The sequence below is a fragment of the Rhinatrema bivittatum genome, chromosome 1, assembly GCF_901001135.1.
Source record: "Rhinatrema bivittatum chromosome 1, aRhiBiv1.1, whole genome shotgun sequence".
NCBI classification, from domain to species: Eukaryota; Metazoa; Chordata; class Amphibia; order Gymnophiona; family Rhinatrematidae; genus Rhinatrema; species Rhinatrema bivittatum.
Window position 1 is genome coordinate 699,317,567 of NC_042615.1, and position 14,025 is coordinate 699,331,591.

Consider the following 14,025-nt stretch of genomic DNA (forward strand, 5'->3'; position numbering starts at 1 on the left):
GTTACAACATTTTAAACTGATACTCAATATCACTTTTCTTAGGGCTGGATTTTCCATTCTCGCAGAGAATGGTGAATCCCAGCATTAACGGGGTGCGGGCCTGCGAAAGCCGGCAGCGATCGCACCACCGCGATGTTATCGCTGCCGGCTTTCGCACCCAATAGCGCCGCCCTGACTCCTTCCTTCCCCGCCTCCACCAAGCTATCGCGTGCAATAGCCTTAGAAAATGACCCCCTTAGGTTGCTAAATTAGGATCAGTATTTTGTTTGCATTCCACTTTTTTTTTTTTTTAATTTGAAGTACACAGACCAAACACTCAAGATACATCTCAGAAGCAGCAAAAAAAAAACTTGTCAACCTGTATTACTGTTATATTAAAGGCCAAAAGAATAACTTTTAAATAAAATATTTAGAAGTTAAAATTACATTCTTTTTTAAGCAAACATTCAAAAAGTATATAGTATTTACACTATCTACATATCTGTGTATAAATATAGCTCTACTGTACATAAATGGATCAGAGCAAGCAGTATAACCATGGAGTTGAGTCATGCAATGGATGATAAATGAGTACATTTGACATTATTTACTCCCATTTTTATACATTAAAGTAGGCCGTAATTTGCCATGCACCCTTCCAACTTCTTAGGATATTTAAGAAATATACAATGGAACATGGACATGTCCCAGATACAGTAAAACAGTAAAAACCCTTACTGAATTAGTTATGTGGTAGATTTTCATATGAGGTAATAACTATACAAGTTCCATAAAATGAGTCAAAATTACAATTAGAAAATCTATAAATAAGATACATCTTGTACAAAAAACCCCAATGAGAACACACGAAAGTTTCAGATAGAGATTGCTTAATTTTTTAATCCCAAATATCACAATCCAAAAAGGCAGACAACCCACCAAAATCAAGGCAAAATAACTAGGATTTGGGAACTACCATGCGGGAAAGACCTGGACTTGATCCTCAAGCCTGATTTTTGTTTCTTGAGCCAACTAAGGGCTAAGGATGCTGTAGAGGCAGCATTAACAGCTCATGTAAAAGGAAGCGTCCCAGACATTGCTCAATAAAAACACCTAGTAACCAGCCTCAGGTTCTGGTAGAAGGACGTTTGCTGTGATGGTTGCGTTAGATTTGGTGGGGAAGGGAGCACACGGAAAAAAAGACTGGCATGGAGAAAGACAGCCATGTAGTTGCAAATGAAGGCTCACAGCCCTGTTAATGCCAGTAGAAGCAGGTTCCAGTAGAGCTGGTCGCTCAATATGGCAGAAGGAGCAAAAAAAAAAAAATTTTGCATCATCCAAAAATTATCTAATTTCTAATTTCCGTTACAGGCAGAGCCACAAAAGCTGAGAATAGACCATTTTTGAATTCATGAATAAAATTAAACAGTGGTGCATGAATAACAGTGAGAAATGGCTAGCACCAGGCAATGTGGGAGGGAGAAGTGCAAAGTGTGATACAAGAGCTTCAATACTAGTTTAAGCGAATCATGCAAGGGCTTTATAACATGGACAAGATCTGATTCAAACTAAATTGAGACTACCAGCTTAAAATTTAGACACCCAATTCAAACAATGATCTTCAGCAGATGAAACTAGATCCTCCACATTGCAACACGGTCCTTTTTATTGCTGGGCATCGTCATTTTAAAACGCACTTGATTAAATGAGTGACTCTTCACTTCTCATTTACAGTTATAAATGTCAAAATTCTATCTTTCATCAATAGGAAGTATGTCTTGTTCTCTTAACAGAAATTTTTAGAACACAGAAACATAATGGGGCAGATTTTCAGAGATTTACGCGCGTAGGGGGGTTACGTGCCAAGCCTATTTTCAAAAGGCCTGGCGGTGTGCATAAAGCCCCGGGACGCGTGTAAGTCCTGGGGCTTGAAAAAATGGGCGGTCCAGGGGCGTGGTGGTCCAGGGCGTGGCCAGAGGCCTCTGCAAGGCCGCTGGGCCGGGGGATCACACGTCGGCAGTCATAGCTTGTCAGATAAAGGTACAGGGGTTTTTTTTTTCGGGCTGGGGGCGGGACAGGTAGGGGAAGGTGGGGAGGGAATGGGGAGGGAACGGGGAAAGCCAACTGGTCTCCCCGAGGGCTCGGCTTGCGCAAGGTGCAGCCCTTGCGTGCGCCGACCCCTGATTTTAAAACATGCACGCGGCCGAGCTCGTGCCTTTTAAAATCTGCCCCAATCTATGTTAATCAATTGGCTCATCCAGTACATCTAGCTATTCCAGTGCACACTGCAACCATAGGTTCTTTACTGCTTATAGGATATCGTTCCTTATTCAAATCGATTTCTTTCATCCTCAGTGATTCTATACTATCACAGATGAGCATAAAAGATCCCAGACAGATGCTGAAAGAATGAATAAAAATGACGTAGCAGCTTATATACTGAAGTACAACCTGGTCACACTAATAGTATGAGGATAAAATGACCTACAAAAGAAAAAAAAAGTGTCAGACTAGATAAACACTGCATATTCAGCCCTCTACAAACTTAACTTTTGGCTAACAGAAAGATCATATTAAAGGCATAATCTGCAAATGTTAAGGCAGTTTGTGTAGTACAATACGTGTTAAAAATCCCTTTCACCTCCTTTTAATATATGGTCAACCTCGGTAACAAACTCTCTTTGAAGAAGAGAGAGAGAATTCTTTATGTTTCCTATTTGCTGCCTCTGCTTGGCCCCTAGGATGAGCAGAGTCATTTACAGGACCACTATGAAATTCAAACGATTTGAAGGCAAATGCATGTGCACAGACCACAAAGGCCGTCAAGGAGACAAGTGCTGAGATGAAGTGCTTTCTTCTCCCATTCTGGTAGGTTTGAGTGTTGTAAGCTTCTGAGGGAAATGTTGTGGGCTCTTTCGAAGATTGTCATCCATCTGCAGAAAACAAAACTGAAGCTAAAGTCTGTGTGCACATCTTTGTTTTTTTTTTTTTCATTTTTGGGCAATGGGCTCCAAAGACTAGAGACCGATTGATTTTGAAACACCATTTATACACCAATTGTCTCTAAACCATTAAGCTAAAATGGATCACCATTACAATACATTTTTTCCTGTCAAAAAGATGACCATGAATCCACCGGTAGAGGGAACAAAAAGAGCATTACAACTGGCATGCTCCTCCATCAGCTCTCTACTTCAGTACAAACTATTGGCTTTATAATGTGGTCTCCCCTTACCACCAGCACAGACACATTCTTAGGCTTATCTTTGCTTATAGCCCTGGAGAATTAAATGTCTGGTGATCAAAGAAAGTTAACATAGGACCCAAAGTAGAGGCAACAGCAAATTTAAGTGAAAAATAAATTATAATGCAGAGGCCCTCTCAGATCGCTGCCTACAGCAGACACCCTTAAAAAAAAAACCCTGAAAATATTTTTTAAATTTGGCCCATGACAACATATCGCTAATGAAAGTCTAGGAAAGGCGTAAACAGGTACATATGCACTTAGTCTCTTCTTCTCATGAGATCTAGAGCAGAGATCCTCAGCTCAAGCTGACTGATCTCTGCTGCTTCCAGAACAAGAATCCCCAAAGCACATGGACTGAGATTTTCCATTCTGCACAGATTCTCTCTCCTCTTCCCCAGCTCATGCTGATTCTTCTTTTCTCACAGCCTGGGAAGGGATCCTCTGCCCCACATTAATCACATGATACAGGAGCCTGCATGCACCACTTGGCAGCTATTTGTACAGCAGGTGCCGTAAGAACTATTACACAAATATTTCAATTTTACGTTTATTTAAAACATTTTTTCAGCATCATCATGGCTTTCATCTTTTCAAAAGGTGTTTCTTGCTTGTGCATAAAGCCCTAAAAAAGTATCTGCATACACAGCAAGTTACATTTAGTATGTAGATAGTAACATAACAGTGTCGGGAAATAAGGCCACGTGGCCGAGGTCCAGTCCCCGGACCTTATCCCAGTCACATGGCTGGGGCAAGGTCAGGTCGGTGCAATTTTGGAAAATGGTGCCAACCGGGCCGGGTGTGAGGGTGCTCTTGACACCAATGTGGGATCCATTTGAAGATTGGGGGGAGGGGGTGCCTCCACCCAAATTTATTTTCTGGTTTCCCGGGGGGGGGGGGGGGGAGCTAAGACCCAAAGCAGATTTTTTTTTGGCATGGACAGGGGGAGGGAGGGCCAGAGGTTATCACTGTGCAGGCTCTTCTCTCTATTTTTTAAAATAATTTTTTGAGGGTATCTTGGCCCCCTCAACTTGCGGTCCTGGGTGGAGGCAGGGGTCAGCACTGATGCCTGCTCAACCTCCCTGTTTGTCTCAACTTTTAAAACAAATGTTTGTGTTAAATGTGTAGTGGAAGACTCTAGCCCCATGTTATGGTCCTGGCCATCTCTCTGCACATCTAAAGCATTTCATATAGGTGGTATTTTATCGTGGCTGACCACGATAAAATATTCCAATCAACTCACAAAAACCCCAACAACAAACATTTCAGAGACCCACACAGTCATATAAACTCACAAAAGCAAAATTGGTCATATGGTCATATAACTTGAACTTCTATAAACTCATACTTTATGTAAAAAAAACTCTTTTTATGAGTCATTTATATGGGACAGACAACCCTAAGCTCTTCAATTTTATAAAAGAACCAATTCAGAAGAAAAGTCCACTTTTCTTTATTTAATCCTATATATATTTTTTTATGTTATTTTGTATTTTTTCAAAAATATTTTGAAATCATCAAAAATCTTTAGAAATCACCAAAAACAGTCCGCACATTCATAGAACAAAATTCCTTTTCAAATGAGCAAAGTATTCCCGCACTTATCTTGTCATCAAATGTCCAATCCAACCCTGACCAACCTTACTGGAGTGAGGATATGGAACTGGCCCCAGACAAATAACAAAACAATATAAGAATGTAAGCAAGTGGATTCTGAGGCAGACAGATGTTCGAAACATGATATCGTGTCGGGGTTGGATCGGACATTTGATGACAAGATAAGTGCGGGAATACTTTGCTCATTTGAAAAGGAATTTTGTTCTATGAATGTGCGGGACTGTTTTTGGTGATTTCTAAAGGTTTTTGATGATTTCTAAATATTTTTGAAAAAATACAAAACAAAAAAAATATATATAGGATTAAATAAAGAAAAAGTGGACTTTTCTCCTGAATTGGCTCTTTTCTAAAATTGAAGAGCTTAGGTTGGTCTGTCCCACAAATGTCTGCATAAAAAGAGTTTTTTTACATAAAGTATGAGTTTATAGAAGATCAAGTTATATCACAATAAAATATTAACATCAGATTAACTATGCATGACCTTCTTTGCATGCATTTGTATTATTCATTCATGAAAACAGCATGCAAAGAAGGCCATTATAATAGGGGAGGGCATCTGGGTGAGAAGATGCAAAATATTGCACACATCGTGCAATATACGCAACAAAGCGCATTAGAACATTAACACGGCTTGATGCATCACCCCTGGAGTAACAGAGGGTGAAGTAACTTGCTGAAGTTCACAAGGAATGGTAGTGGAATTTGAACCCTGGTTTCCCTAGTTTGTAGCCTGCCGCTGTAATCACTAGGCTGCTAACTCCTCTTTTTCTTCAATGCAAGCTATATTTAACATGCATCCTGGTACATTATTTTCCTCTCTCTCATTTTCACATACAAAATTCTCATTTTTCCCTATCTAAATATCTCAAATAATATAATAAGCAACATGCAGAAAGGTTAATTTCCTTGACTAACTTTATAAGCATAAAACCAAATTAATAGTGAATTAAGAAAACCTGGATTTCTTGATCTAAATATTATACATTTTTTGAATTTAAATCTATTTAAAGAGATAAATTGAATCCTGTCATACTATAGTAAAGATTGCCTTCTATTCATATCTTGTCGCAAAGCACAAGTAATTCTTTTGTGCATTCCATTACTTCCCACACGATCATCCTTAGGGATTTTGGGCTCAACCACAGATTAGGAAAACGTGTAATTTTATGGCAAAATTTAATAAGTATTTAAGGATTGCCTTGTTCAGTTGATTAACCTTGTAGTGGAAGAATATTCATGGTATTACTCATGTGGCTCACATCTTTGATGTCATCAAAATGACCACCATCACAAACTTCATTATCTGTTTATATTGTGTGTTGTGTTAGCTTTCACTGGAAATGTATTTATGTAAACTACAAAACATACCCTTGAGGTGAAAATATTTGGAAAGTAAACACTGGAAAACTTGGATTGCAAACCCCAATTTTTTTATGCATGGTGAAATTCACTGGTTAATCATGACCACTGTGCATAATAAAGGTTTTTTTCCTGTAGCTTGGTTCCTTACTTTTCCAACAAGTCATCTTAAGATTCAATAAACTAGACAAATTCTTCCAGCAAAATTGTTAGCCTACTTTCTGAAGGAAGGAAACTTTCATGGGATTGAGGTGAGTGGGTGGGTATGGGTGTCTCCCTAACATTTTTGTTTGGTGATTTATTTATATCAAATTTTCTGAACATGCCAGGGAAGACATGAGGACTTACAGGGGTTGTATTTTATTTAGATCCATGCATTTACATGGAGTGCAGGTTCTATAATTCTGGATGGAAACCTCTTCAGTTTTTTCGTGTCAAAGTGTGCTGGGGATGTGGGGAAAGAACTGGTGTAATCAGGCAAGTGCTCACAAAATATATAGAATAACCACAGTTAAAAAATAAAAACAACCAATGCACCATACCTTCTGAAGTGAAGCATAATAATGCAATTATGAAACTGGTAAAAGCAATAGTCTAATAATAGTTATACATGTCAAGACAGCAAGTTTGCTTACTGTAAATGGGGTTCTACCCAGACAGTAGGATGAAATAGCCATGACATGAGGAGGAAGTTATCAGATGGCACCAAATGGACTCATCTCTCTAGTTCAGCAGAATTTTTACTACTAAGCATACGAAGGAGCTACCACACAAGCATGGCCGCATGAGCCCCTCAGTCAACCGCAGAGCTTAGCTTTAGCTAGATAGTTGACTCTCCAGGGAGGCAGGTGGGTATTAAACATGGCTAATTCATCCCGCTGTCTATGAAGAACCATTTACGGTAAGCAAACTTATTTTCTCCATCAACAAGTAGGGCTGAATTAACCATAACATGTGGCAAGTCCCGAGATGAGGGTTGAAATGGAGCACTTGCTGGGGAAAAAAAAACCCCTAGACCACTCCATCGGATGGACTACTAGGTGAACAGGCTATGCAAAACTGCTTGCCCAAAGTTAGTCACTTCTTGATAGTTTGGCCAGATAGTAATGAACCATGAAGGTGTAAACTTGACAACCAAATTACAGCTTTACAGATATCTTCAATGGTGAGCAACTGATGTAGCCATGGTTTTTATTTGATAAACCTCGAAAGAGTATGTGATGTGAAGGCTAGCCAAAGAATAGCAATACAGTCTGCTCGCCAGTTAGACTTGGCAACAGTTATTCTCAATTTGTTGGGATCGTAGGATGAAAAGTTGAGAGACCAGACGATGTGGTTGAGTTCTCTTCAGATAATAGGCCCTTTTACAATGCAGTAAATTGTGTGGGGGGGCCATTCTCCCCTTTATGTGCATGAGGTTTTGGAAATAATTTTACCAAAGCAATGGCTTGATTCAAATAAAATGCTGAAACTACTTTTGGTAGAAACTTGAGTGCAGAATACCACATAGATGTAGAAAAACAGATATGGATAGTAACGAACCAATGCTTGAAGCTCACTAACTTCTAGCTGAAGTGACAGCAACTAGAAATACCACCTTCTAGGAAAGAAACTGTAAGGAAGCTGACTCCAATAGCTCATAGTGAGGCTTCATCAGTTGTGCCAAGACAACACAAATTCCACAAAATCACTGGTTTTGCAATTGAAGGTCTTGTATGTAAAAAGCCCTTCATAAAGTTCGATATCAATCAGCTTTCCATCCACTTGACAGTGGTAAGTGGCAATAGCACAGAGATCTACTTTTACCAACAATATATTGAAGCCTGAAGAGGAGAGGGAGTACTGAACTAGATCTTTTGGAGTAAGAGGAAAAATGTTTCCATTTGATACTGAATGCTCATCTGGCTGAAATCACAATATCCTCATCCTACCTAGATAGTGACAATGATGAGACTATTGAGTGATCAACATTAATTCAGTCAAGCTGAGCACAAGGAGGTTCAGATGACACAGATGACCCCCCCTCCCCCCACACACTCCTGAGTTAGTAGAGTCAGACTGGAACCCAGAGGGATCGGTGGATGGCTTGACAATCTGACTACCACACTTCCTGGGCCAAGCTGGCATGATGAGGATAAGATGCAGCCAGTCTTTGAGTCTCTACTGTTCTTGCCACCAACGGATGCAGAGAAAAGACATACAGCAGATCTGCATCCCACTTAAGCAGAAAAGCATCCGGAAAGTATCTGAATTTGCTTTGAAGAATGGAGAAAAATTTGTCAACTTTCCTGTTGTCTTCTGATACAAGCAGGTCAATTAACAGATGATCCTAGAGGTTTAATAATCTGTCTGCCAAACTCTGGTCCAGAGATCACTCAAGATAAGTTGCTTGGAGAAAAGATCTATGATTGCAAGTCCACTCTCAAACTTTCAGAGACTTCTAATAGAGGGTCCAGAACACTGTGTCCCCTTGTTTGTTTACATAAAATATTATCACTTGGCTGTTTGTCTGAATCAGAATTCTCATTTCCTGAAGGAGAAGAGAAAATACTCTCAATGCATGGCAAATGGCTCATAGTTTCAAGAGGATGAGCTGAAAAAATGAAATCTCTCTCTTGCCGACCAGACCCCTTGAGTTAGGAAAGGGTCCATGTGCATGCCCTGCCCCCTAGTGGATGCATCCATCACCAACATTACCTGATGAGGTAGAGTTTGAAGAGGAGTACCTATCTCCAGGACTTTGGATCTAGCCACCACAGAAGAAATGTTTTCATTTCTTTGGTAATCTTCACAGTGTTTGACAAGTGCTGGATAAGCTGATCCCACTGGGCATGGAGGTCCCACTGGAGAACTCTAATGTTGAGGCACTTCAAGGGGACAAGGATGCCTGATCTGATGGAAGGAATGCTTTTTCCTTTCAGCTTCAGACAGAAGAGGACTCTAGGCACAAGATGCTGGAAGTACTCTAGTTTCTTGATGCTCCTAAGGAGATCATGTCTATTCCTATTCATGAAATCCTAATTGACCTGCCGAAAAGGAATTGGGGAGCAATACTTGACACTCAATTACTACCAATCCACCACAGTGGGGACAATTATAATATCAATCACAGCAACTAACCCACACTCAAAATCTTTTCTATTTTTCTATTTTTTTATATGACTTGTACTGATTTAAATTTCCAATTTTTTACAGATAATTAACTAAATTAATCTCACTTGTATATCCCACTAAAACATTTGAAAAACTTTGAAAAAATATATGAAAGGTATATAGTGCTTCATAAAAACTTCTGGAGCACTGTCCAGTGAACCTTACTTGGTTTCTTATTTAATCATCAGTACCACCATCCACCCTAAAGTCCTTTAATTATTTTTTCAGAATAACTTCTTCTCTGTTTATTCAACTGTTTTTCTACATTTTTCTAAATTCCAAAACTTTTTTATGTTCAAGAAGCTTTATTAATACAAGTGAGACCAAACAGTTTAAACAAGGAAATTCAGGTCACCAATCCGTCGTTTCAAAAAACGGAGCCAGTTTTAAATATCACTTATCTCAAATTCAAACCCTCAGGCTTCGGTGTAATTCTTAGCGGCGTGTGCCCCATCTTGGCCAGGTTTCGAATTACTTCATCAGGGGAAGCCACTTGATCGCTACACATCCCCGCTCAATCCATTTCATTGTTTCAATCAGTTGAAAAGCTCGCAAAAACGCTGCTCAATCGATGCTCCTCTCATAAAAATGGCGAACCTGCTCTCCCTGTTCAGTGTTCCCGTTTAAAGGGACTCCATCACGTGACTAAAAACATGGCTGCAATGTGTTCCACCTCCCCCTTAAACCAAATTTAAAGGAGGGAGAACCAGTCAATTTGTTCATTCAACCCCGTTGGTGCTTCAGTTCTTAATTTAAAAATCCAGTACTGTTCCTTCCGATTCAACATTGTCCCCACATCCTCCCACGTTGCCTTACGTATCACTTGTTCGATGATTGTCCATTTCAAATCTTCAAAATTGTGGCTATACTCAACACAGTGGCTTACCAATGGAGCTGTCATTACTTTATTATTGATAGGTGACCTGTGTTCCATCAAGCGAACCTTGATGGACCGGCTTGTGCGTCCAATATACACCTTGGGACAATTGTACACAATGGCATATACCACATTGTTTGATGTACAGTCAGTGGTAACCCTGCGTTTTATTGTATATCCCGTATTAGTGTCAGTCCAGCAATTCCCTTCGATGGTATTTGCACAAACTGAACAACCACCACATTGTTTATGCTGACCCATATTCTCCCCACTATGGCAATCCTTGTTCAAACTGGCCCGTACAACTTTGTCTCTTATATTAGAACCCCGGCTTGTAGCAAATAACGGTAACTCTTCAAACACCTTATGAAGGCCTAACACATGCCAATGTCTTTTAACAGCATTAATGATGATAGAGGTGGAAGTACTTTGTTGCAGCACAAAGACCAGTTGCTCTTGAGATTTTCGTTCCTGATAAGATAACAGTTGCATCCGGTCACTGTACTTAGACCTCTTGTAGGCTTGTCTAATTACCTTAGCAGGGTAACCCCGGTCTTTAAACCTCTTTGTCAGTAGTGCTGCCTGTTTTTTAAATTCAGAGTTGGAAGAACAAATTCGTTTAATTCGAAAAAATTGTGACGCTGGAAGCCCCCTCTTAAAAGCTGCAGAATGATGGCTGTGATATCGTAATAAGTTGTTTTTATCTGTTGGTTTCCTATTCACAATAGTGACTATCTGATTATCCTTAATCTCAACCACTACATCCAAATATACGATTTTAGAACCACTGTACTGAAATGTAAATTTCAAATTTTGATCAACCCCGTTGATCCATGACATGAATGCCTCCAAATTTTCTTTTGAGTCATTCCAAATCACAAAGATGTTGTCGATGTATCTGTACCAAGCTCCAATCATGGACCATCAATGAGACTCATAGATAACTTTCTCTTCGAAGTCTGTTACAAATACATTTGCAACTGCTGGAGCCAAAGAAGAACCCATGGGAATACCATGGTTCTGATGATATAGTTTTTCACCAAAACTAAAATAATTGTTGAAAATAACTAATTCAGCAAGGGTGTTTAAGAATTCAGCCTTAATCCGGCTGGGGCCCTGATGTAATGAAACAGCCTTTTTCACAATATCCACAGCAGCACCTGATCGTGGCTTCCCCTGATGAAGAAGTAATTCGAATCCTGGCCTTGTTGGGGCACATGCCACTAAGGATTACACCGAAGCCTGAGGGTTTGAATTTGAGATAAGTGATATTTAAAACTGGCTCCGTTTTTTGAAACGACGGATTGGCGACCTGAATTTCCTAGTTTTAAACTGTTTGGTCTCACTTGTATTAAAAAAGCTTCTTGAACATAAAGTTTTGGAATTTAGAAACATTTAGAAAAACAGTTGAATAAACAGAGAAAAAGTTATTCTGAAAAAATAATTAAAGGACTTTAGGGTGGATCGTGGTGCTGATGATTAAATAAGAAACCAAGTAAGGTTCACTGGACAGTGCTCTTTAAATTTTTATGAAGCATCACTGTACATCTTTCACATATTTTTTCAAAGTTTTTCAAATGTGTTAGTGGGATATACAAGTGAGATTAATTTAGTTAATTATATGTAAAAAATTGGAAATTTAAATCCGTACAAGTCATATAAAAAAATAAAAAAATAGAAAAGATTTTGAGTGTGGGTTAGTTGCTGTGATTGAAAAGGCATTGGGAGCACCCAGGCTCGGTGCCACCTGTCAATCACAGATGCCACCTACCTTGTCCAGACAGCCCCTGGGTTTCAGAGACCACAGCTGGATCACCATTCTGTCAGGTCGATCCAGTATCGTCCGCTCGAGGATTGCCCGTCTGTAACGTGCTCGTAGCGCACAATTCGGGCGCGCAAGGCAATTCGGCGATACAGTCTCCAGTTTCACGCGTCCGTATCGCTTCTGAAAACAGACGCATAACCCTTTCCGCACCCGGCATGTAAATGAACGAAAAAGCTGTATAATGAAGGAATTAGCTATTCCCCTGCGATACTGTAACGGGCGCTGATATTATCTCCTCTGTAACCCGCTGTTCTGCCGCGGCCTTAACCTGCTAGTTTACCGCCTCCCCCTAGTAGGAGTTAGTGTAGTGTAGTGTAGGGTAGGGTAAAAACATTGCTTACCCGCCCTGGTCCCGTCCGGTCTCCTGCAGCCCTGTCCGGACCGGACGGGGCTGCAGGAGACCGGGCTGCAGGAGACCGGGCTGCAGGAGACCAGGGCAAAAAAAAACAAACGAAAAAGTAGCAAGGCTCGGGCCTGCTATGGTAAGTGTAAAAAGTGTAAAAAACAAAAAACCTGTGTGTTATATAAAAAAATAAAACAATTTTAAATACCTGTCGGAGGGCCGTGGGTCCCGGTGGGCGGCGGGCAGCCATCAGTGGCATCCGGTAGTCCCTTCTCCCTTCCTCCCTCCCTCCCCTGCCTGGATGAGTGCCAAAATCGCACGGGCGGGTCCGGCAGCGGGGGGGGTGGCAGCGGGGGGGCGGCAGCAGGATCCGGGAGCGGCGGGTAGGCGGCAGCGGGGACCGGGGGGGCAGCGGCAGCGGGGTCCGGGGGGGGGCAGCGAGATCTGGGGAGCCAGCAGCGGCAGCATGTTCGATCGGAAAGGCAGCTAGGTGGCAAAGTAAAGATGGCCGCCTGCACGGGAAAATCGTGCAATTGGCCGCTGAAGACGTGACGTCACGACGTTTGGCGTCACGGGGTGTGACGTCACGTCTTCAGCGGCCAATTGCACGATTTTCCCGTGCAGGCGGCCATCTTTACTTTGCCACCTAGCTGCCTACCCGATCGAACATGCTGCCGCTGCTGGCTCCCCGGATCTTGCTGCCACCCCCGGACCCCGCTGCCCCCCCGGACCCCGCTGCCGCTGCCCCCCCGGACCCAGCTGCCGCCTACCCGCCGCTCCCGGATCCTGCTGCCGCCCCCCCCGCTGCCGCCCCGCCCGTGCGATTTTGGCGCTCATCCAGGCAGGGGAGGGAGGGAGGAAGGGAGAAGGGACTACCGGATGCCGCTGATGGCTGCCCGCCGCCCACCGGCCGCCTGGACCCACGGCCCTCCGACAGGTATTTAAAATTGTTTTATTTTTTTATATAACACACAGGTTTTTTGTTTTTTACACTTTTTAAACTTTTTTACACTTCCTGGTGCCTGTCATTTCAAATGTCATTTGAAATGACAGGTACCAGCGCACCCAGGTTACTGTATAGGCGCTGTTACAGCGCCTATACAGTAAAATGGGTTGCGCGGGCATAACCCTTCCCTAACGCTTCACAGCCGCGGCATGCATTTGCATGCGATTAGAGGAGAGTATCGGGGAGTTAGTGAAGAGAACTGTGCATGCGGGGAGGAAGGGTGCGCCTGACACTACCTCACTGTTTTTACCGCGGCCTTACTGGATCGAGCCGTGTGGTTGTTGAATCAACCCAGAAGGCGGCACGACGTTCTAAACCTCATTCCTCCATACCTCCAGGGAAAGAACAGAGGCCCCTGGATGCATTTGGCAGGCATGTCTTCCATGGCTCAATGCTCATTTTCTGCATTGCTTCCTACCAGTTAATCATGACCCGTATAACAGAGACCTTTTCAAGAAGATCCAAGATTTCTCTGAATCTTTACCAGAACAATTTCAGGATCAACTCAATGCTTTGGCTCAGAAAGGCCTGAATGCTGGCAAGCATGAGGTCCACACTGCTTATAATTTTGACACTGCTTCCAGAGTGTCCGCAGCGAGGATTAATGCAAGACTGTAGGCCT

The 14,025-nt window shown here is 41.9% G+C and overlaps 1 protein-coding gene across 5 annotated transcripts in view; it reads right to left on the reverse strand.

Moving 5' to 3' along the window:
• Nucleotides 1–859: 859 nt before the first annotated feature.
• MTX3 (metaxin 3) overlaps nt 860–14,025 on the reverse strand; it is an 88,050-nt gene continuing 74,884 nt past the window's right edge. For all 5 annotated transcript variants that reach the window (XM_029575697.1, XM_029575663.1, XM_029575670.1 and 2 more), the window contains one exon: nt 860–2,912. In XM_029575697.1, coding sequence (XP_029431557.1) covers nt 2,802–2,912 — 111 coding nt within the window. In that variant the 3' untranslated portion in view covers nt 860–2,801. The remainder of the gene's footprint in view (nt 2,913–14,025) is intronic.